The 23,944-nt window shown below is 41.0% G+C and overlaps 1 protein-coding gene across 1 annotated transcript in view; it reads left to right on the plus strand.

The window, feature by feature from the left end:
• The window catches only part of CNTNAP1 (contactin associated protein 1), a 56,383-nt gene that overhangs the window by 26,439 nt on the left and 6,000 nt on the right, over positions 1–23,944 (plus strand). The window contains exons 5-22 of the mRNA XM_063302051.1: positions 1,178–1,325; positions 1,983–2,186; positions 4,557–4,741; positions 4,981–5,124; positions 7,057–7,330; positions 13,058–13,207; positions 14,053–14,224; positions 15,369–15,475; positions 15,558–15,677; positions 16,078–16,281; positions 17,325–17,481; positions 17,595–17,722; positions 18,180–18,347; positions 19,009–19,227; positions 21,296–21,535; positions 21,786–22,022; positions 23,274–23,401; positions 23,632–23,725. Coding sequence (XP_063158121.1) covers positions 1,178–1,325; positions 1,983–2,186; positions 4,557–4,741; positions 4,981–5,124; positions 7,057–7,330; positions 13,058–13,207; positions 14,053–14,224; positions 15,369–15,475; positions 15,558–15,677; positions 16,078–16,281; positions 17,325–17,481; positions 17,595–17,722; positions 18,180–18,347; positions 19,009–19,227; positions 21,296–21,535; positions 21,786–22,022; positions 23,274–23,401; positions 23,632–23,725 — 3,079 coding nt within the window. The remainder of the gene's footprint in view (positions 1–1,177; positions 1,326–1,982; positions 2,187–4,556; positions 4,742–4,980; positions 5,125–7,056; positions 7,331–13,057; positions 13,208–14,052; positions 14,225–15,368; positions 15,476–15,557; positions 15,678–16,077; positions 16,282–17,324; positions 17,482–17,594; positions 17,723–18,179; positions 18,348–19,008; positions 19,228–21,295; positions 21,536–21,785; positions 22,023–23,273; positions 23,402–23,631; positions 23,726–23,944) is intronic.

Raw genomic sequence — 23,944 nt, forward strand, 5'->3', positions numbered from 1 at the left:
GTGGAGGGAAGGAGAGGAGGCTTGGCTAGGGTAATTGCCCATCATCACTGCATCTGGTCCTTCTTCAGAATGGGAGATGGCTGGTTACAGATTAAAGATTTTGCATTCCAGTTCTCACATCGCACTGATCCCTAACATGATTTGGCTTTGGCTTCATGTGATTATGAGGCAGTCTACTGTAGGTGGTTCAACAAACTATAGTTGTAAAAAAATCCTTGTTTAGTATTGTATAGGAGCAGAATCTAGAATTTTGACAGGTATGTATTCTTATATTTGTCATCTTGAAATTGGTTTTTTTTTGCAGGTGTGTGTTTGCAGACAGAGGATTAATTCTAAGAATTTCAGCTTTCTTTTGAACTCAAAGCAAATAATTAACTTTAATTGGCTGCTTGATAACTTTTTAGAAGAAAGAGACAATGATTGAAAGATGGTTCATTTCTGTCTGTCTTTGCTGCACCCAGTACCTATTAAAATAAGTTATTCAACCCAAAACTCATCCAGTTCTTGTTGCTGTAATAAATTTAATACATATTGAAAACTTATTTTAGAAGTTGTGAGAGACATTTGTGATGGGAATGAAGAATGTAAGGAGATGCCGTAAAGTGAGAATTTTATTTCTTCTAACTCATTATTGTATATTATTCTCCATTTGGCTGTAATTGCTTGGCAGAAGCCCTTCCCCAAGGGACTATTTATTTATCTATTTTCTATCCTGCCTTTATTATTTTTACGAATAACTCAAGGCGGTGAACATACCCAAAACTCCTTCCTTCTCCTATTTTCCCCACAACAGCAACCCTGTGAGGTGGGCTGAGAGAGAGTGACTGGCCCAAGGTCACCCAGCCAGCTTTCACGCCTAAGGTGGGACTAGAACTCACAGCCTCCTGGTTTCTAGCCCAGTGCCTTAACCACTAGACCAAACTATTGAAATCTTTTATAATTGGGATGGTAGAGACTGAATCTCAGACTTGCAACGTGAAATATATGAGTTGTTTCTTATCTCTTGTTGGTCCCCCATCTCCCCGCTCATTTGTGAAATCCAAGATCTCATGTTCCAATACTGACCATGAGATTGTTTTTACAGATTTTAATACTGTATAATTAAAAGCCCAAGCATTCTTAACAGCCACAACCTGAGTAGCATTTCCAACTCTTGCTTTTCTTCTTTCTCTCCTAGACATTTTTTGGCAACGTAAATTCTAGTGGTGTGGTCAGCCATGACCTGCATCATCCCATTTTGGCTCGCTACCTCCGGATCATTCCTGTGGCTTGGAACCCACAAGGCGCTATTGGCTTACGGGTTGGCCTTTATGGCTGCTACTATGGTAAGTGATTCTGCTGGGAATAACTTCCTTTAGCTGAAGTATAGAAAAGAAAAATGCCTGGAAATGTGAAAGTATAAGGCAAAAGTTATCCTCCCCCCCTTTTCAGAAAAAGGATAATGGGAGGTATGAGTGGAATGCAAGTGGAATTTGAAGTGCTAGTCTTCCTGTTTATACAATGTCACTTAGGGAGAGGGTATCTAAAATAATACATGAAACAGATCAGTCTTTGCCATTATGGCAGAGATGCAAAAGGATCTTTGGAGAAATTATTGAGGCATTCTTTTCAGCCTTTTATTATGAGGGGGAAATAGGATTCACACATTTCTTTTCCCATTTTTCCTTCTTAAGCCGTGAGAGTAGAAAAAGGGGAGGGGAAGAACTTGTTTCCAAGTTTTTTTCCCCAGGTGGGGTGTTTTGGTCAGGAGGGGGCCTGGTAAGATGGGGAGCAACTGGGACTCAGGGAACTGAGTTGCATAATGGAGAGCAAGGAAAACTGGATCGCTGACCTCGGCCTCTTCAGAAGTTTCAGATGTGGAAACTTAGCCTTGGCCAGGATGCGAGTGATCTCATTTGGGATTGTGCTGGTTATGGTGAGTCGGGGGACACTTGGGGAAATGACTTGACTTGCAACAACTATACTTTGGCTCTTTCCTGCAGATTCTGATATCTTATATTTTGATGGGGATGATGCCATTTCTTACCAGTTTCACAGCAAAAAAGTCCGCTCTACTGAAGACATCATTGGGTTCAACTTCAAGACGATGGAGCGTGAGGGCATCTTAATGTATGCAGCGGGGTCCCAGGGAGACTATATCAGTGTGGAACTGTGGCAGGCCCAGCTGGTTCTGAGCATAAGTCTTGGTGAGATCAGAAGGAAAAAGCATGTGCTTGGTAGCTGCCAGGACCCTTTGTTAATATGCTAGAAGTAGAGTAAAAATCGTTGCTGTAATTGGTAACCTGAGCAAGTCCAAAGAGAAGAGGTCACCTTTCTTTCCAGTTTGGATTGACCTGAGACTAAATATGCACTTGAATTGTGATGTACGCCTTTTTCCCAAGCAGCAAGAAGTTTTGGAGCAGCACTATTTCTGCTCTTTTTGGAATGGGTGAAGTGCATGGGAACGGTGCACTGCTTTATTACCTGTTTGCAAGATACACCAGCTGCAGATTTGCAGTCAAACAGATGTCAAAAGCAGTGAGCACACCCACTGAACTTATAACTTATCTCCCAAAGCACAACTACACCCCAACTATATTTTACTTACTGTTAATTCACTGTTCTATGTTGATATCTAAATTAAGACCTTAAAACTTTTTAAGACTCATTTTCTTCCTGTTAAACATTTTTATATCTTTTCTCTGGTCTCATGCACTCCAGGTATACTGGGGCTGTATTAGGATTGTGACTTCCCGTATTTCCAGCCAGTATTACCATTTGGAAATTTTGACCGGGATTTTTGGGAGTACAGTATCAATACACCTGGAGGATCCAGGTTGGGAAGATTCAGTGTAAAGGTTCAAAGTAAAGGCTGGATAGATATCAAAGGACATTTCACTCTTTGTCATTCCAATGAAATGAATATTCAGAACAATGAGTTAGGAGTTTGAGTAAGTAGAAGAAAGGCCATGATTTTATTGATGGTACTTAAAGGAAAGAGGGTATTCTAAGGGTCTTGATTTGGGCGTAGCTCAGTATAGGGTTTATAATTGGTTTCATCTCAGGCTCCAAAGGGCATTCTGAGAATTCCCCAAAGGCTGGCTGTCCTTCCAGGGAAGAAGATGGTAGGTTAACTTAGCCCTTTACCTCCTTTGAATAGGCCAGCCATACTATGAATGAAGGATTAGAAATGAATTGTTTTCTGGCTACCTGGTCTAAGGCTATTGCTAAAGTTGGGGGATAAAGCACCTCCCACTTGCTAGGTCCAGCAAAGGTATTCAGGTGAAGGTTGCTGTACAGAAGATGCCAACATGTGACTTACTGGCTGCTCCTTTGTAGCAATAGAATCAGGCAATATGAACCCCAATGTGTTCAAGCCATTTAATTGTGACAGCCTATTTAAAGACATGATTTAGCAAAGTTCCTCTTTTTAATGTCAGGTGTTGGAGAAGGCCAAAAGGCAAGGTGAAGGGGGTGAAAAATAACTTAAAGCAAGAGCTAATCAAGAAGGGGAAGAAAAGATCCCCACAACCAGCATGTGGCAATGCCATTGCATGTAGGAAGGGAATGTGGGAGCCATGTACTATCAGAGAAAGGGGAGAAGGAAATTGTGTTGGGAGCTTTTGTAACCTCTGCCCTTTTTCCTCACAGCTAGTACATGTTGAGCACCCAGCCAGGTCTATGGTTTCTCCTTTCACTGCTACCGATGGGCACTTGTTTATATTGCCCAACAGGCGACTGACCTGTGTCTCCATTCCCATGTGCAGCAAAAGCAAATTCATTTCCTCTTATACTGCCATTAAGACTTAGTTTAATCTCTGAAGATTGATCAGATTAGTCAGGCAGAAATATTGATAGTCTCATTCACAATATTCAAATCAGCCAAGTTTATGCATGCAGTCAGCAGAAATATGAGTGTTTTTTTGGTTCTAAAGGGAGACAGATATAATGGCTACTTGATTAGGTCTGCTCTAAACACCTCCTGCTTTGTATCAGGGCATAGGTGCTGAAATTTAGCACGGTCTTTTTACAGAAAATTGGCGCTAAACTACCATGCACCATACTTTAATCAGTTAGCGAGCACATACTTTGGTGTCCAAAGTTGTAAAATGATGTGCTTACCTTTAAATATTGCCCTTTCTACTCTGTTTAATGAGGTTTTTAGTCATAAATGGCAAAGACTTAGAAATAACTTGCTACAGTTTCTTTTTCTTTTGTTTGAACACATTTTTGAAAATGTAACCAAGAAAAAGAGAAAAAGAAATTAAAGGAACAACAACAACAAAAAAGGAGTAGAAAGGAGATTTACAAGCTGTATAAAATGGAAGTAGATTTTTCAAAATATGGAATAGTACTCCATATAAAGATGTTCTTATATCAATTTATCACTTTAAAAACACTATTAAAATCAAATCAACATTCAGTGATTAACAAATGTAACCCATATGATGAGAATTATCAATCAGAATAAACGGTTATCTAATCTGAGAATATCTGTCCTTATAAAGAACCAGACAAAATCTAATATTTTATTGACATTATCTCTAATGCTTTTTTCTATGTGTTTCTGTTGTCAGGTAACAGCTCATTAAACACCAGTGGAGGAGAGACAACAATGAAGTTGGGGAGCCTTTTGGATGACCAACATTGGCACCAATTTCGCCTTGATCGCTACAGAAGATATGTCAACTTCAGCCTGGATGGGGAGGTTCTACAATTCCGCCTCAATGGGGAATTTGAGCAGCTTGACCTAGACACAGAGGTGATGTGCTTTGGAAGAATTTATACCTGTGTAATGCTGATTGGGGATGTGAAATTTGAAACCAGCTGAAATATTCCTCTCTACTTTTCCATGGAGCTGGTGTCTGCTGGGAACTTTAATTACTTTTAACCCTACATTCTCTGTGTTTCACTATGGCCACATGGTCTGTATGTGGCCATTAAAAATCAGGAACCTAATTGGCTTCCAGCTGAGTTGTTGTCTCCTTCTGTTTTCTGCAGATCTTCTTTGGAGGAGTGAGAAACTATGAGAAACAGCGTCTTGTCTATAGGCCAAACTTCCGTGGCTGTATGGAAAACATTGCCTACAACCTGGTCTATATTACCAATTTAGCAAAACGTCGGCATCCCTCCATCCGATTTGAGGTACGAATTAATATAGGATTGGTCTAGGATTCATGGCAGCATTCCCAACTTGGAAACCCTTCAGATGTGTGGATCTCAGCTCTCAGAATTCCCCAACCACCGTGGAAAGTTGAACTCCACACATCTGGAGGGTATCTAAGTTTGGAAAAACTGGTCAGTGACCGTGGAGAGAGAAACTGGCTCTGTTGTAGTTGGAGGCAGGTCCTTGCCCAGCAATTGCTAATCTCTGCTGAGTCTAGGTAGAAGCAGTTTCTGCTGATGTTGCTTTTGTCCTGTCATTGATCCTGCTGCTGCCTACAAACCTGTTTTTATGTTCTTATTTGATTGCAAGTGAATTGATTTTTCATAGCTATCCCTGGAAAGGAAGCTCCAGTATAATCTCCTCTAGGAAAACTGATGTTATGAAAGCAGTCCTGATGTCTCCACTTGGTAAGGAAGGGGAAACAAATTGGAAAGTTCAGATTGACTTGATGAACATATGTGGAGAAAATCAGCAAAATATCAAAGGGCTTGTGTTTTGGAGAGACTGGAATCATATTTTATTTTTATTTTTAAAGTATTCGTACTTCACTCTCCAATGAAAAAGATTTCTAGAGTACCAGACGCAATCAATTAAAGTGAAAGGGCATTTGTCTGCTGACTTACAGTCTAAAAGATATTATATAAAAAGAATAAAAGAAAAAAATCAAATTCAGGCACCAATTCTTATAGTTAAATAGTAGTTTTTCTAACATTTACTAACCAACAGCTCAGGATGATAGAGTGGTCCTACTTCCCACCTTTGTTTGCTGTACCTTGATGGAATAGTTACTGCCAGATGACAGTTCAAAGAAGAATCTGATGGATCCAGTTTTCTGGCAGAAATGTATGTGTTTTGCATGCATGATTTGAGTGCTGCTGTGGATCCGTGCTAAGCCTAAACGTTTTGAAAGAATTGAAATTGCTCCCCAACTCTGAGAAATCTTTCTTGGCCTTTTTATTAAGCTTCTCTGTTTCCAAGGCTTCACCAGGTATTGTTCCCATGTTCTCAGCATGCAGTAATTTTTTATTGGGATAGGTCCCTCTATTTTAAAACAAAGCAAAGATTTTATAATGTGCAGAATTCAATGCCTCATAACATCACTCACCTGTGGAGTAACTTTTTTACAGGCTGATGAATTGGGGGATGCACATGTGTGCATACCCAGTTTGCATGTGTAATATGTGTGTGTGTGTGTGGGTGGCCCAATACACTTTCACAATATCTCACACACTTCATCGTTTCCCTCCCTCTTCCCTCCCAGCAACTCACTGTAAATTGAGAAATTCTTGCTGCTATTAGCAAACCAGTGATCTAGTGAGTGGGCAAGTTGGCAGATGGGGACCAGACTGCTTTCTCTTTGATCCAAATGGCAACAGCAATCAAACAGTCCAGTTCCTGTTGGTTAGATGATCAGGATGATCCCACTGGCCAGTGGGAAAAGTGTGTGGGGCTCTCTGTCATTCCGAGGGCTGCTTGACAGATACATTGGGAGCTATACTTTCCTTGGGCAAGAATGCTAATAGGTCACTAGCCGATCTCCATCTTAATGCTGTCCTGCTACAAAAAGGGACAATTAGCTCACCACGGCTCTCAGCCAGAAGGCAATAAGACAGTAGAGTCTTCTGCCTGACTGTAAAAGAAAGATTCCTTACTAACTGTGCTGTGTGGAGTCTCTGGAATGTTTCTAGAGCTAGCTAAAGAAGGGAGCCTGATAGAGACCTTTTGGTGGGCAAGACTTCCATGGGGCTTCAGGCAGCAGACTATCCACCCCATATAAGGCATGTGGATATGGGAGCAAATGCATGTGGCTCTTCCCTAATGGACTGTCCTTCTCATGCCCCCTCCCTTTGCTTTTGCCTTCCTCTGTAATTGCCACTGTGCTCTCTTCACTGTCTCTTTATTTGTTGCAGGGTCATGTGGGCTATTTCTGTCGGGACAACCTCTTGTTCCCCTTTACCTTTGCTGGGGTCAACAACTTCTTGCAGGTCCCTGGATATCCTCGGCGCAATATGCTGGCTGTCAGCTTCAGCTTCCGCACATGGGATGTTGTTGGGCTGCTTATGTACACATCCTTTGCTGATGACCTAGGTTGGCTTGAGATGGTACTGAGTGATGGACAAGTCAATGTCACAATTGCTCAGCCCAAAACCATAACCAAAACCAAGAAGCTGGAATTTGCAGCAGGTAGGTAGTGAAGGGAAGATGGTTAGGATTAGGGTTAGTAAAAGGGCTCCAACGTAAGGCTCCAAGGTAGACCATGTTCTTAATGTTGGAAGGGTGCTATGTGCCCTGTGAGAGAGGGGAAAAAGAAGGTTGGTAGTGCTGGTTCCACTTGGAGGTGGATTACAGCTTTTTTGACTGCTTGCTTCTTGCCTGAGGACAAGAGAAATTTGTGATCTAAGGCAGAGATGTTTTTTCCAGTTTAATAACAAGCTGTAAGTCTCCTTGGTGTAGGGAAGCTTTCTTGCCTGGGCAGATTCTCCACCCCACTCTCACAATTGGATCTGGTGGCAGTATAGAGCTAATGTTGGGGAAAGCTGTAGTTGTAATGTTGCCTTTCTGGTATTTCTGCTGGCTTTCAGCAGAGGCTAATAAGGATGCTGAAGTCTTGCCTCCTCTCCTGTCCAAAGGTAGTAGCTGGCCTCAGGTGTTCCCATGCTAATTTTACATTCTCACAAATGGATGTCTCCTCCACAACTAATCTGTATATCAGAGGCTGGGCAGGCCATGCTTTGAAAGAGAGGAGAAGGTGGCTGCCAGCAGTGCTTGAGATGCCTTTATGTGATTTGTTCCACAAGCAAGCTTCCCCTGGTTGTTAACAGTAGTGAATAAAGAGTTATTGGGAGTGGAAGGTCTGATGGAGTCTGTGGGAATGGGGAAGAATCTCTGAGGTCTGGATATTGAGGAGTTACCTTGAGGTGGCTGTTTTGAAATAAATGGTTGTTTGGTGTTGGTAACATTTAAAGGCAATATATTAAAAGATGACTGTGTCTAAATAATGTTCACTTTATTGAAAAGGTAATTATCTGCTCCTCCAGCAATAAAAAGTTCTTAAGCTGTTTTGGTGGTTCTTTCCATGTAGGTTTAGGTCAGGGTGGGCAGTGCGTGGTGCTCATTTGTGCCCCCCAAACACCCAAATTTTGGCCAACTTCCAGCAGGTAAATGTCTGGTATGAAAATACTACTATAAGAATGGAGCCTAGTCTGCTGTGTTTCTATATGCAAAAAATAACAATTTCTAGCCACTAAACTACCTGCATAATAAGAAATTTTGCTGCTGAAATTCAGTGATAATATGGTCAATTTTTTATTTATCAGTTAATAACATTTTTATACCAGCCCAATCATAGTGCAGTGAACAGTGGGCAGGGAGCAGTAATCTCCCCAATAGAACAATAAAAAGTAATAAATACAGCATAATCAAAATAAAATGAGATGGCGTGTCATTATCACTAGGCAATAAAATTTGTTAAAAGCCCACCTAAAAAGAAAAGCTTTAGGTAGTTTGTTGAAGGCCAGGAGCAAGGGTGCTAAGGATATCTCTGGTGGCAGCATATTGCATAGTGAGGGGCCTGATTTCTAGCCTGTGTCCTCCTCATTTCACATGGAGGCAGGATCTTAAGCAGGTTCTTCCTAGATGTCCTCCAGGATGAATAGAATCATTATGGACACGAGTAGGAGCTGATGTGACTTGGGACACGCCCACTTATAGTAGAGCAATGCCAAAATTGAAGGAATGGATTTTGATACTAAGAGAGGATAAATTATTTAGTTATCGTCCTCTCTTGGTCACGTAAGTGAGATTAGCAGAGTATCATCCTTTGCAGCATAGACTTGGAAGCATAAGACAAGGTTGGTTTAACCTTCTAGAAAACAATAATCCAGGATGCTTTTAGGCAAACTGGATTTTCCTGGTATTGCCCCTTTTATCCCTCTTAAAATAACAATCACACAATTTTGTGAAGAAGTAAAAGTAATATTTACTCACATAATCTAGGTTTCAAAACAGCAGTTGCAGTAGTAAAGTCGAGGCAGATTTAAATACTAAGTTACTAAAGTAGAATATCTAGGCCTAAAATGGAGTCTGAGCTGCAGAGCTCAGACATCCACGTGCTTTCAGATCAGATGCGTGGTGAAGAAGAAGGAAGTGATCTCACAGAGTAATTGTCTCTAGACAATTACTCAGGAAATCTCTGTGAGCCTCCGCCTTCTTTTATGTGCCTATCTAGCAAGACATGAATTGTTTGTGTTGACTGCAATAATATCCCACAAATAAGGCTAGAAATGGGACATTTCAATCCCTTTTTCTTCAAGGAGGTTACCACATCATCTTCAGATTAAAGGTATCCTGGATAACTTGGATACTGGAAAACAATTTGTGATCCACTGGCTAGCTCAAAATGTCAGCCAAGCGTGCAAGCCCCCCACACTTAGTTTAGGTTGAGAAGATTTTCTTTTCTTTTCTCTCTTATTAAAGGGTATAATGTTGTATGATAGACAGCTAGAGTTTGGGAAGTTACAGAATTTCTGAAGCCTCAGGTTTTGAGGAGAATTCAGCAAAGCTATTCTAGGCATAACAATAACCTTGCCTTGAATTGAGTTATAGGTTTCCATTTTTACCCTAGAGAAAAGATCCAAGATTAGCCTCATGAGAAACTTCAAAAAGGAAACAAATACTTTTCTATTTTAAGCTCCTAATATCTCCAGTAGATCCAGCCTTGCCCTACTAAGAATTGGAGCTTAGATCAAATTAAGGCATTAAGCCAGCATTAGTGAATAATATATAATATTCATTAAAAATGTATAACTGGATTGTAGCTAGATTGTAGAACAAGTACTTTCTTCGTCCAGGTGCATTATGTATTTTATTTATTTATTAAATTTATTTGGCCACTGATCTCAGGTACACGACTCTGGGGGAGCCTAACAATTAAAAACCCCACAACATTATGTTAAAATTAACATAAATAGCAGCTGAGCAACCAGCCTGCAACAACACTAACAAACATCCCAGTTAATACAACCAAGAAACAGGAGGCTTACCCACACAATCAGGACCCAAGGCTCAATGGCAAAACTAGGTCTTTAAAGCTTTATGGCAGTGATGGCGAACCTATGACATGTGTGTCAAAGGTGACATGCCACAATGTTTTGGATGACAAGCCAACACCCGACAAAAACTGACACACCCCAGGAAGCTGCAGCAGCCCCTGCCACCTCCGAGACCCTGCTGCCCTGCCCTCCGCCACCCGATCTCACCTGGCCATCTTCTGGCTCCCTCTTGTGTGAAGCCAGTTCCTGCAGAAGGCTGGGACTGGGCTGGGGAGGCTTCCTGGGGAAGCTGGCTTTGCGCAAAGGGCAATAATAATAATAATAATAAAAATACATTATTATTAAGGGGCAATAATAATATAATATTATCACAAAGCCGGTTCCTGGAGAAGATGCTTACAATTTGCAAAGGGGTGCGAAGGGGCGTGCCTTGGCGCAAAGGGGTGCCTTTGAGTGAAGTGGTGTGCTTTTGCTGGCTTCACGAAAGCTTTTTGTTGTTGTTGTTCAGGGTGGGGGGTGACATGCCAGCTGAGTCAAGTTAGGCATTTTCTGAATTTTTGACATGCCAAGCCAAAAGGTTATGGTATAGCATGACATCTAAGTCCAACCTCAGTATTTGGATTGACGAACCAGTGCTATGGATCTCTGTAAGGGAGATTCTGCTGTTCCTATGATGTAAAGATAATATGAAGATAAATCATGTGACTCTTTTGAATGATGCGTCTTACCCAGATTTTGAAGGTAACCAAATGTGACAACTTTGCAGTTAGTAGCTGAACATCCTGTGTCTATTCTTTTTAAAGCAAATGCAGTTTGAAGAGAGGAGTCTGGTTGGAAAGAGAATGTGGGCAATTCTGCAGTTGCTTACAGGGTGCATGATCAATGTCTGTATTTAACTCCAATCAGGCTGCCATTGCTGCCATTGGTAGGAGAAAATTAATAGATAATTGACTAGTAATTATAGGGAAAAGATTAAGGTAAAGTATCTTTCAAGTCAGGTTTGAAGTCCTGAGGACTTTATTAATATATCCATGTAGTTTTCTTGAAAATAAAGTGAGCGTGATTTGCTACTGCCTTCTAGGTTTTTTTTTTTAAGTTTCCTAATCTATCCTGGAGCCAGTGTTTGTATATTTCGAGTTGTGCTTTTCTTATTGCTGTGTGCAGTGGATATGAAGGTATATGAGAAAGAAAGGTCAAGATATTTTAGACAACCATTTTCTCAACATTTCTCCTTATGTCTAGAGCATTCTTTTACAATGACTGTGCAGGCTGGAAATTCAGGAAGATACGGTGCCAACACACATCAGCACAGCAGATGGGAACAGGCTGCTACAAACTGTTTAATGTAACTTTTGTAGGAACAGTTACAATCTTTAATTTGCTGTATGTTTTAATGAATTGGAAAATAGAAATAAAATATATTTTAGTGAATTGGAAAAATAGAAGTTTAGTTACATGCATATTTCTAAATTAACACTACTTGAATTAGGAATTAGAAGAGCAATTTTCTCCAATTAGATTTTGAATTGACTTTGGATATAGTGGCTTGGTTCATACAATGCAACTAATTAGACTTATTCTGGTGTGGCACAAAGTGGCTGAGAGCTTGCCATTTCCTGATATTTTTCCCACACTGGAAAAAAAACCAGGTTAAACATCTGTGGCCCTTATATGATAATTGGCACAAGATTATTATATGCACAAAAATGGAAAGACTTTGAAATACCCACAATGGAGGAATGGCTGGTGAAGATGACAGAATTAGCAGAGATGGCAAAATTGACTTGTTTGATTAGAGAAAGGACAATAACTACATGTGTTAGTGACTAGAAACCCCTTATGGACTTTTGGTGGAAAAAAGAAAAAAATGAACTTGTGATTTATGGGTTTAATGATTAGGAAGGGTAGACAATGGAAAGAAGGAAATTATGTTGTAATCTTAGAGAGACAGAAGGTAAAATATAAATGTACTTGTAACTGCTGTTAAGACCAGAAGCCGCTTCTTTATAACCTCTTCTCTTCTTTTCTCTTCTCTTCTCTTCTTTTCTCTTCTCTTCCTTTTTTCTATTTCTTCACACTTTTTTTCATTTACTTATTACTTTTCTTTACTTACCTTACTTTTCTCTTTCAAAGCTTGTATTGTTTATTTTTTTAAAAAATTCCTTAATTATATATTATATATTATATATATATATATATATATATATATATATATATAATCAATCTGTGGTGCTTATTGGGGTTGTTGCCCTTGCAGTTGGAGTTGGAGGAGTTCTACCCACTTTGACTCTTTTCTGCCCTACTTCTATACACCCCGTGTGGCTATGGGAAGTGAAATATAAAATGAGCTTTGAGATGACATTCTCAAAGAAACTCAGCCTATTTAGAAACTCTAGCTGGCTTGGAGAATTAATTTCACTGCCTAAATTGGATCTGTTTGGGTGTAAAGCAAGTCCCTTTTAATCCTGCTATTGACTGGGTTAGTTTATATATATGGGATACTAGCTCCCCATGGTTAAGCTTGTCAGGCAAATTGTTAGGCCATTGGATACTATTCTGAGTATGCAAAACCGCTTGTAATCTTTGCGGTTCTTTTGAGGTGAAGGTGCAAAATGATTGGCTTAGAAGTGTGATGGGGATAATGCATTCTAGCTAGTCTTTAAAATATATATTCCTCATAACAGACAAAAGCAAAATGTCCAGCCAACTCAAGGAAACAAGATTTTTGGCGGCAGGCTTTATGGATCTTAAGGCCTGTGGTTTCAATGGGAGGGTAAAGTCTTAAGGGGTGGCAAGTAAGGAACTGTTTTCTCACAATCCTACCACTTGTTCTTAAGTTCTTGTATCCTTCCATTCTCAGGCTATCGTCTTAATGATGGTTTCTGGCACTCAGTGTCCTTGATAGTACGAGAATCCTCGGCTGTCATCACTATTGATGACCAGAATGATGCTAGCTTCCGTGTGGATCGAGACATCCAGTTGCGCACTGGGAACCAGTACTTCTTTGGAGGTAGGTAGTGAATTGTTAACAGATTATGGGGAAAAGGCTGAGACAGGCTTCCATAGCCTGGTGATTTTTAGATGCACTTGACTGTAAGAGTTGAAATCTAATACATCTGAAGAACATTCAAATGGGGAAGACTAGTCTAAGGTGTATTACAATTGGCAGTGGTTTCTGTCTGCCTAGGAGTGGGCTGTGTAGATGTAGAGATTTTGAAGATGAGTATTAAAGGAGACAAAGCCTCTGCAAAGCCTGGGATGCACAGCTTTCCAGGTATAGAGAGCAACCAGGCCATATATGTACCACAATTCTGCACAACTTAGCATTTGGATTCTCAGAATCAGTACTTCCTTTTTATTTATTTATATATTTTAATTAAAAGCTGTAAGTCGGAATTACTGGATGGTTAAGTTTGAAGGTATGTGAACAATTTCAGGGTGATAGAAAGCAGGATTATGGACTGAACAAAATTGCATTGTCAAGGGAAAAGAATAATCTATTCGGTTGTGTGTTCCTAGGAAAAAGCACATCTTTTTAAAGAGTTGCAAATAGGTAGTGCTATGTTTGCATCCCCACATGCTCTAAAGCACCCTTTTGCATTCAAGACTAAAGCACTGCACAACCTAATGATTAATTAAAAATTATGAGGGTGGGGTATCACTTCTACAAAATATTTGCTTGATTTCATTGTCTGGATCTGGGCTTAGGGTTACTTAGAGGAGATCCATTGTAATCAGTGGCCCCTGAGGCCCATTGTTTGCCAAATAAAATTTAATATGGATCCAATCCATTAAGGTAAGTATAATCTCTGTATCTCTCTCTTGCACATATCTGGCTGGGCTGATGTTCTCTAGGGTGCCCCAAGCCAGCACTACGAACTGGCTGCCTGTCCAACCAGACAGCTTTCCATGGATGCATGCAGATGGTCAGTGTGGATCGGCAGCCCATAGAGTTGGACATGGTTCGTCAGCATCGGCTTGGCAAGTACTTTGAGGTGTACTTCAACGTGTGTGGCATCACAGATAGGTATGTCTGTGAGAATGGAAAATACGGGTGGGCACAGCTGGATCTTAAATTGGCAGTGATGGTGGGAATGAGAGATCCATGGAACATCCCCGGTGCACTTCTGATTTGTAGCAGCAGTATGGTTAGAACTCAGAGAATGATCTTATAAGGGCACTGTTGCTGAATCTAAGCAAGTTTCAATCTCGCCAGTGCCTGCATAGGCCAGTGTGTCAGGATCATGTGGGTATAAATATGACAAGAATAAATAAATAAAATTAGGAGCCTTCTCTATGCTGCTTTGAGTTAGGTGAAAGAAAGGTAACAAACAAACAAATAAATATCAGTTTTGTAGAAATCCTAAAGGATTTCTTTATTCAGCACTTAGCTGTTCCATGGAGCTCCATGCCTAGGGCGGTAGGATAACAGTTGTCCTCAAGGCAGATATTTACAGGGGGCCCCTGCCTTGTCAAAAACAGAATACTTTTGGATTGGATAATAGGTCATCAGCTCAGTTGTTGATGAGATGATATTTCAAACCAGATTACTATTAACAACTCTGAGACAAGAAAAGAAGGAAGATTAGTATGATCAGGGTGGCAGAACTTGCCCTCCTTTTGACACAGGAGGTAAAGTGGACTGAGAAACTTGCTCAGCTAATCAAAAACATGAAATACAAAGGTTTAATATAGTTCAAACTAATAATTGGATGCTATGGAAAACAAATTGATATATGAAAAGATAGATGAACAACTGCCTTTTCCGATAAGATGCCACATTCTTATTCAAATTCAAATTCCATCCTCCCGATGTGAGGAGATGGTATAAAATAAAATAAAAAAATTCAGTAATAAAGAACAAGAAAATATAGTTAATGATGCCATGGCTGATCAGACTAGAAATAATGCAAACCAGGATCTAGATAATGTTTAATGGTTAATGTTAGATCTTCAAGGGGAGAGTAGGTTGAAAATCAGTGAAATAGGGGATATCTTAGTTCATAACACATGTAATAGGCCAGATGGACACAGCTGGACATTTTATAACATTTGACATTTTTTGAAGAAGTGTCCTGCACATGGATCAGAAAAAAAGGAGCCACATTTCTCAAAAGCGTGGAGGAGGAGTTCCAATTTACAGCGATGACTTGCTTTTTCTCTTGTCCCAGGTGTACCCCCAACATGTGCGAACATGGCAGTCGATGCATCCAGTCCTGGGATGACTTCACATGTATCTGTGACTTGACGGGTTACATGGGGGAGACCTGCCATACTCGTGAGCCTGGTGGTGGGGTGAGGGAGGATTTAAAGGGCTTCTGAATGTGGATAGCTTTCTCACTTCCTTCTTTCTCTCACAGCTGTTTACAAGGAAAGCTGTGAAGCTTATCGACTCAGGGGGAAAGTGTCTGGAAACTACACCATTGATCCAGATGGCAGCGGGCCCCTCAAACCTTTTACCGCCTATTGTGACATGAGAGGTATGGGTAATGGATGGGAATTCAGACTTTCCCCTTGTCTCAGGGGCATTGAAATGCTATCTAGAACACATATTTGTGGTCTGAAAACTCTTCTCCTAGAGATTTGGAGTTTGGCTCTGAGTGAATTTGAGAAGATTATGCAACTGCCCTCAGAAATATTTCTCCCCTCCCCTCTGTGAGTTTTGAAAGAGAAAAGAGAAGAGGCAATTGTATCTGCTAGATGAGGGTTTCCTGATTTTCAGGCAATCTCCAGATGTGTGGACATCAACTCCCAGAATTCTCAGTAATACCTATGCTGCCTGGGAATTCTGGGATTTGAAGTAGGCCCATCCAGAAATTTTTCAGCTAGATGGAGGAGATCCTCAGTTTGAATTGTTGCCCGTCCCCTTTTGCTTTCCAGAGGACCGTGCATGGACCATCGTTCGTCATAATCGTCATTGGCTCACAAAAGTAACAGGCTACAGCCCAGAAAGGCCTTTCCTGGGCACAGTTGACTACTGGAATGCATCATGGGGGGAAGTGTCAGCTCTGGCAAATGCCTCTGAGTACTGTGAGCAGCAAATTGAATTCCACTGTTACTTCTCTCGCCTCCTCAACACCCAGAGTGAGTATGCATGGCATTCTTTCATTGTAAGGGTGGTATGGATTTGCACACATGCTATGAGCAAGTGCTAGGAATATATTTTGACATTAATAGATTATAGTTGTTTATTTTGGATAACTTATTTTGCTTTTCAGCTGAGAGAAAGGTGAGGGACCATTCAAAGCAGTGGAATGCATTCACCCCTGGATATTTGTTCCATAATTCCACTGAGCCCTCTTACTATTGCTGACATACTATTCTTCTCCTTTAGAATATAAGCTGAAACCTGAATGTTAAATTCAGGTTACTAAACTATATCAGTTACATATCTGCAGCGTAGTCACAAAATTTGGCAATGTGGGTGGGATGGGGTAGAACTGAAAAGAGAACTTGGAGTTCTGATGGATAGCTTAACAAAACATTAACACAGTATGAACAGAAGGAAAAATAAAACATATCGCATGCTACAAATTATTAGGAATGGGACTGAGAGCAAAAGAATGGGTATATTAACTTTAATCTATTTTTAATGTTAAAAGTCGTGTTTTAATACCATATGCGATTCTGTTTGCCCTATTGTAAAAACAATCAACTGTAGCTGAAAGTGGTTGAGAAAAACTCATTAAGGAGCTGGACCCTTCTCTACTGAAACAACCTTTTCACCTTCCCACCCTCTAGATGTGCTAGGAATTCTGGGTGTGAGCGACCCCATCACATCTGAAGGTTGGGAAGGCTAGTCCTAAGTGTTGGAACTTTTTAATTTAGGGGAAAAAGGTAAGTAAGGGAACATGATAAATGTTCAGTGAAATTAATTGTGATGTGGAGAAAAGTGATATGAATTATGTGATTTACCAACTGATACTAGATACCAGATGTCAGGTGCTAGTAGGAGGAGGAGACCGCATGTTTTTTTGCAACCCCAATAAGGCACCCCATGAATTTGTGATAATCCCAGAAACATCTTGATGGCTACTGTGGAATTTAAGTGAACCCTTTGGTCTGAGTCAGCAGAAATCTATGGGGACTTTCCTCTCCAATTTATGTTCTGCCTTGTTCTCTCTTAGCTGGGATGCCACTGAGTTTCTGGATGGGACGAAATGCAGAGCGCCATTATTACTGGGGTGGATCTCCGCCAGGGCTGGGACGCTGTGCGTGTGGCATGGAGAAGAGTTGTGCTAATCCCCTTTTCTATTGCAACTGTGATGCTGAACACATGATGTGGTGAGATTTGGTTCTACCCTCTCTCCCAGGGGTCTGGGTGATTTAAGTATTGTGAATTGAAACTGGGTATTTCTAATGAATGGTGGGGGTCTGTTTCCCATTCCGTATTCTAGGCGAGCAGATAAAGGGCTCCTGAATTTTGTAGACCATCTTCCAGTCACACAAGTTGTGGTGAGCGATACAAACCGCACTGGATCAGAGGCTCAGTTCTACGTGGGTCCATTGCGTTGCTATGGAGACCGTGAGTAGTGGACAGAGTGGGAGATGATGTAGTGGTCTTTTTCTTATGGATCTGCCAGACTGGGGTGGGAATCCTCAAGCTTATGGGTTGTATACCATCCAGCCCCATTTTTGTAGCCCCCAGAGACCCTTAAGATTGTGCTGATGAAATTCAGCAGGAAATACAAAACAAAATGATGGTGATATTTCCTATTGCTTCTTGGTGGGAAACAACAGAAAAAAAGCCTTGTATAGATATAGAAAAACTAGATTATTTTTAAAAATCCCCCCATCCCTTTAAAAGCAGAAAAATGGATAGAAGCTCTTTCTCTCCAGTGACATCATTATGAGACAGCCCTAGCCAAGGAGTACAAACAGCCACAAACACAACAAAAATATATCCCTTAACCAAGTTATCAACTCAGCGTAAAAGACAATGGAATGAAAATTTTCTTACTGTATTTTCTCATGACTTGCAGGCAACTCCTGGAATGCAGTGTCCTTCATCAGGGGAACAGCTTTGCTCTTTCCCACCTTCAAGGTCAACTACAGTCTTGATATCAGTTTCTTCTTCAAGACTTCTGCCCCATCAGGCACTTTCCTAGAGAATGTGGGCCCGAGGAACTATATCCGCGTGGAGCTCAACAGTATGGAATTTAGGGTCCAGTGGGGCATGCATTTTGCTTTTAACACAATTTAACATCTTTTCTGTTTATTTGTGGTACTTTTCTGAAACTGGTTTTCTTCACATCATTGAGACTACAACTCCCAGGAGTCTTGTTGGCATGTTTTTAATACTGTTTCTAGTCATTAGCAGTTGGGTTGGCAGTAAATCAAAGAGCCAGCCTTCCCCAGCTTGTACTTAACATTCATCTGGAGGTTGCCAGTCTGGTAAAGCCTGCTCTAGTTGTTTCATTTTTGCCTAAGTGTGGGTTAATGCCATTGATGTAAGGACAGTTGCTGAAACAGGAGATTTTCTGTAATGTTCTTAGTGGGTGGTTTATGCAATGGGAGAGCATTAAGGATATAGGAACAAGGGAGGTTGCACTTATGAAACATCCTAAGACTCATTTGTCTGCAGACCTCTGAGATACCACCGAGAGATGTGGGGGGCCCTGAAAAAAATGCCCCTCCATTTTTTACTAATGCCTTTGTTCAGCTGGTGAATAAGGCAGCACTCTCCTCAATATACTGACTTTCTTGAAAGGTTTAAATGCCTTGGCAAAAATATCTGAAGCAGCAGAGATCCGCCTTTCAGGTAGACTTGAGATGGTTCTGTAACTCTCCAATTCTCTCACTCCTTCCTAGCTTCCCAAGACTTGGTCTTTGCTTACAACATTGGAAATGGGGATGAGAATTTAACAGTGCACTCGAAGATGCCCTTCAATGACAATGAGTGGCACGAAGTGAAGGCAGAGATCAACGTCAAACTTGCTCGGCTACAAGTTGACCGGTTTCCATGGGTGGTGCGAGCAGCACCACCCCAGAGTTTTATCCATTTGAACCTCACTAAACCACTCTATGTGGGTGAGTGAGGATGTGCATGTGTGTGTGTGAGAGACTATGTTGTAGAGCACCCCATGGAATAGTTATGAAGGCTAATTACATCAAAATAGTCACTTGGTAAAGGACTTCTTGATTAATAGAATGTCACATTTCAGACTGTGAGTCCAGTTTCCCAAGAGACAGTATCTTTTACGCAGTAAATGAATTATCTGTAATAATATAAATTGGTGGATGATGGAGCATATAATTTGAACATAAACCTCTGTTGCATGCGCTGCACTGGCTCCTAGTTTCCTTTTGGGTGCAAGTCAAGGTGCTGGTTATCACCTTTAAAGCCCTATGTGGCACAGGACTAGGTTATTTGTGGGACCGCCTCTCCCTGAGAGGATCTGCCTATTCTACCAGATTGGATAGGGTAGGCACGTTCCACTTCCCTGAAATGTTGCCATCTAGTGGGACCTTGGAAGTGTGCCTTCTCCGTGGCTGCCCTTACCATATGGAACACTCTCCCCCTGGTGATCTGGCAGCCACCCACCCCACACACTTTAGCCTTCTGGAAGGCTATCAAGACCTGGGTTTTTACCCAGGCGCTGGGATAGAGTGAGGGTGTCTTGGGTGGTGGTTGAGGCATCCTAAGGGGATGACTGAGGCACCAGGTTTTTGGATTTGTTTTATGGTTTATGTTTGTATGGTTTTTTTTAATAGTTCTGAGGTTTTATTCTTGTTGTGAGCTGCCCAGAGTTAGGTTTTAAAGATAGGCAGTCACAGAAATCTTTTAATTAACTGATTAAATAAACAAACAAACAAACATAGCATATACTCTTTGGGCATTTGACTGAAAGGATTGGCTCGTGGTGAAGTAGTGGAGGGCACATAAAATCGGTAGAACCAAAGCTAGAGACTATGAGGAACTAACACTAAAGCAGATAGCTAAGTGTCCTCCAGCCTCTTTCCCCCAGTAAAGATCATACTGCCAAAACAGTGAGCAAAATAGGCATGTTAAGTCTAGTTGAATTAAAATGGCTGTTTCTAGTTAAAAAGTGAACTAAAAACACCCATTTTAATTCAACTAGAGAATTGAACTGAATTAAACTAATTCAAGCCCCAGATCCTGAACTGAACAAAACCTATTATTTTACTAATATCACCTGTCCCTTGAATCGTCCATAAAATAGAAAAGAAATTGCAGCTCCTAGCAAACAAAATTTGCTTGAGCAAAGCTAAAGCACATGGGCCTTCTTTGCAGAGGATAATTAGCATCTGGGACTGTAATGGCTTAGGCCTGTTATGTAGATTGTTTAAAAAGAGAAGTTTTTCTCTGCTTCTCATCAGAGAAATCAAACTGGACCATTGATTTAACTCAGTTTTGCCTATAGTAGTGGTAGGAGCTTTTAGGTTTTGTGGAGAGCAGGACAGGTAATTATTCTGAGATGCACACGTAGAACTTGATGCAAAGGAATACATACTGGTGGCAGAATTTTGAACCTTGGAATTTCCTTTTATTAGTGAACTGAGCAGAACTCAAGTCCTTTTACTTTAAAAAAAAACACTTCTAATTAGTCCCAGGTGTTTCCATACCAACAGTGTATTTAGGGCAGGAGTTAATTCATTTTGTTCCTGCTTACTGGTATTCAAACAACTGTGAATCAGAAGTCATTTCTGTAAATCACACACAAAAAACCCGTCCAGTAGGCCCAGATCCACCTTTTATCAACTGAGTAGCAGGTGCTCAGCGGGGTTTTGGACAGGAGTATTTTCTTAGTCTGGGAAAGGTGGAATACTTAAAAGCAATCCCTATGTCCTGTCATTGATTTTAGGATTGGAGTCACCCAATGAACTTGACTGGCAGTAGATAAATAGAAATACAAAAATATATTCTTCAACAGTGTATGAAGTCTGCTGAGCCACTGGATTAGGTAGAAGAAGATAGGCCTTTTGGAAACTTCCAGGATCCAACCCAATAAGTTTTTCAGAAGTATTTGGTTGAAACCTGTTGGCAACAGGTTGCTAAGCAAGATAAACTCTTGTCTTAAGCTAGCTAGACTTCTCCTATATTTTTAAATTCAGCCATTTATTTTTCCCTTTGTAGGATCTGCTGAATACAACTTGCATCCCTTCTTGGGGTGCTTGCGAGGTCTGCACATGAATGGGGTGACCCTAAACCTGGAGGGGAAAGCCAATGAAACAGAAGGGGTTCTGGTAAACTGTACCGGGCATTGCCGGAACCCCTTGGTGCCATGCCAGAATCATGGCATCTGTTGGGAGCACTATAGCCACTACACTTGCAACTGCACAGTCTCTGCCTTTGAAGGACCTTTCTGCAATCATGGTAAGAGCTGGGACTAAGGACAGGTGGGCTGGCATAACCTGCCTCAGCAGCCTTCCCCGGCCTGACGTCCTTTGGATGTACTGGACTATGCTGGCGGGAAAGTAATCCAGCAGCCACCAGGGCCAGAAAGAGGGGGAAGGCTGCAGAAGAGTTTGAATGAGTAGCAAGAGAGGCTGAACATGAAAACAGTTCTCTCCTTGCTGGACTTTGTTTCTCCTAACAATTGCCTTGTTTTGTTGTTTCTTGGCAGACATTGGTGCCTACTTTGAACAAGGCACATGGGTGCGCTACAATATCCTAACAACACCCTTGTATGTGGTACAGGAATTTGCCAACATACTCCATCAACCGCTTCAGCCACTCCCTGGCTACAATGTGACAGGGGAGGAAGTGGGACTCAACTTCCGCACCACTTCAGCCCCCGCGGTTCTCCTTTACGTCAGCACCTTTGTCCGTGACTTCATGGCCATTTTGATCCGTGAGGATGGTAAGCGTGACTCGGGTAGCTTCCTGATGCTTTGGGGACTTGGCACTTCCTTCTTCTTCTGAGGTCTGCACTGCGCATACTTTCCATTCCTTTCCTGTCTCTAAGCAGAAAGAGGAAGTCCTTTCTCACCTTCCAGTACCTTGGGAAGGAGGCACTATCCCACTGTCTCCCCCAAAACTCCTTTCAGGTGTTTACATTAGAGATGTTGGTTAAAAATGTCAGATTGTCCTACCCAGTGAGAGGAACCCTCTGTCAGGATACTCCCAATGATCAACCCTTAACACTAAGACTATTTGACTTATGACTATTTCATCAACTTCTTAATGGATTTTCTCTGAAAAGAAAATAATTGATGAAATCTGGCTCTCTTGTAATATTTCCCAAAAGAGTGTGGCTTGTGCAATAAAAATGTCATCTGGAAGCACATATTTATGTTTACTTTTTATTTTATTTCTATGATGGTTTTCCTCAGGGAGCTTTTGGCATATGTCTCAGTGAGACTGTCAGTTGAGTTTGCAGAAACAACAAAAAGGCAGTGTCCACGCTAGGAAACATTAAGAAAGAGACTGAAAATTAAATGGACGGTACTGGACAATAATACTGTGTACCTCCAGTGATAAGTTCTGGTTATCCTGTCTTAAAAGAGTGTTGGAAGTTAGAAAATAAGATGTCCAAAGTGATCAAAATGTAAACCATAAAACATTGGCATCATTTTCATACAAAAGATGGCCCAATTTTGACATGTCAGACATTTATCAAATTGTTAAAGGCTTTCATAAATTGGACAAATTCTCTCCTCCCCACTTCCACCCCCTCCAGTGGAATTTACTGTTAACAAACAGGACAGACAAAATATGATGCTGCTATTGTTGCAGTATTATAGAAGTCAGTGCTATATGATACAATGATGGTCGCTATTTGGAGAGGGTTTTTTTGCAAGTTTAATGAAAGAAACTACTGGCGGTTGTTAGTGATAACTAAAAAGCATTGTGTAGAGTGTCCTGTATAGTGTTGATTCCCCAAAGAAATCTGAAGGCCATGTTGGAAACAAAATGGTGTACTCAGTGGATCTTTTGTCCAGATCCAGCAGAGATCATATCTTCTTAAATATAGAAGGATTCCAATTCATAAACTGAAGCTATATTCTGTCTTCCCAATGGTTTGGTGGGTGATTTTTCTCTGACTCTGTTGCATAAGTGTGCTGGGACTGAACTCTTAGTCACCTTGTACCTGTTAATGCTTTTCTCACAGGAACCCTACAGTTACGTTACCAACTGGGGATCTTCCCTTTCAGCTTGACCCTGAGCACACGCTCAGTGGCTGATGGGCAGCCACACAGAATCAATATTACTCGTGTGAATCGGACTTTATACACACAGGTAACTGGAGTTTTTTTATGCATCAGGCGGGCTTGGTAAAAAAAAGTTTTGGGATGGCATTATGGTTCTTGGTTAAGTAGAGAAGAGGGCAGTTAAAAGTTCTCTTTTCAGTGGTAAGTAGGTCTTCCCTGAACAGAAAGCATTCATGTACAAGTGCCTACAACTCCCTTTTGGACTTTGGAGCATCTTCCAAATGGAGCTTTCATCTCCTCTCTCTCTCTCTCACCTAGTTGGATTATTATCCTATCATGATAAATCAATTCTCCGTCTTTGTGGACAGCAAACTTGATTCTCCCAAGGCGCTCTATCTTGGCCGTTTCATGGGTGAGTAAGAGCCATGGGTCTTGCCCATTCTCGATGCCCTTGGCCCATTGCCATTTTCTTAGGGTGTTTACCTATTTTTCGTGGCAACCCTATCTTTTTATGTTTCTAAAGCAAAATGCATTCTTGTCTTCAACTTCAGGAACATTATCTTCTTTCTTTCATCTCTCTGGTTTCTTCCTACTGTTTCCTATCCTCTGTGTCTGCAGTGCCCTGTTAGCA

The sequence above is a fragment of the Candoia aspera genome, chromosome 4 (genome assembly GCF_035149785.1).
Source record: "Candoia aspera isolate rCanAsp1 chromosome 4, rCanAsp1.hap2, whole genome shotgun sequence".
Lineage (NCBI taxonomy): Eukaryota > Metazoa > Chordata > Lepidosauria > Squamata > Boidae > Candoia > Candoia aspera.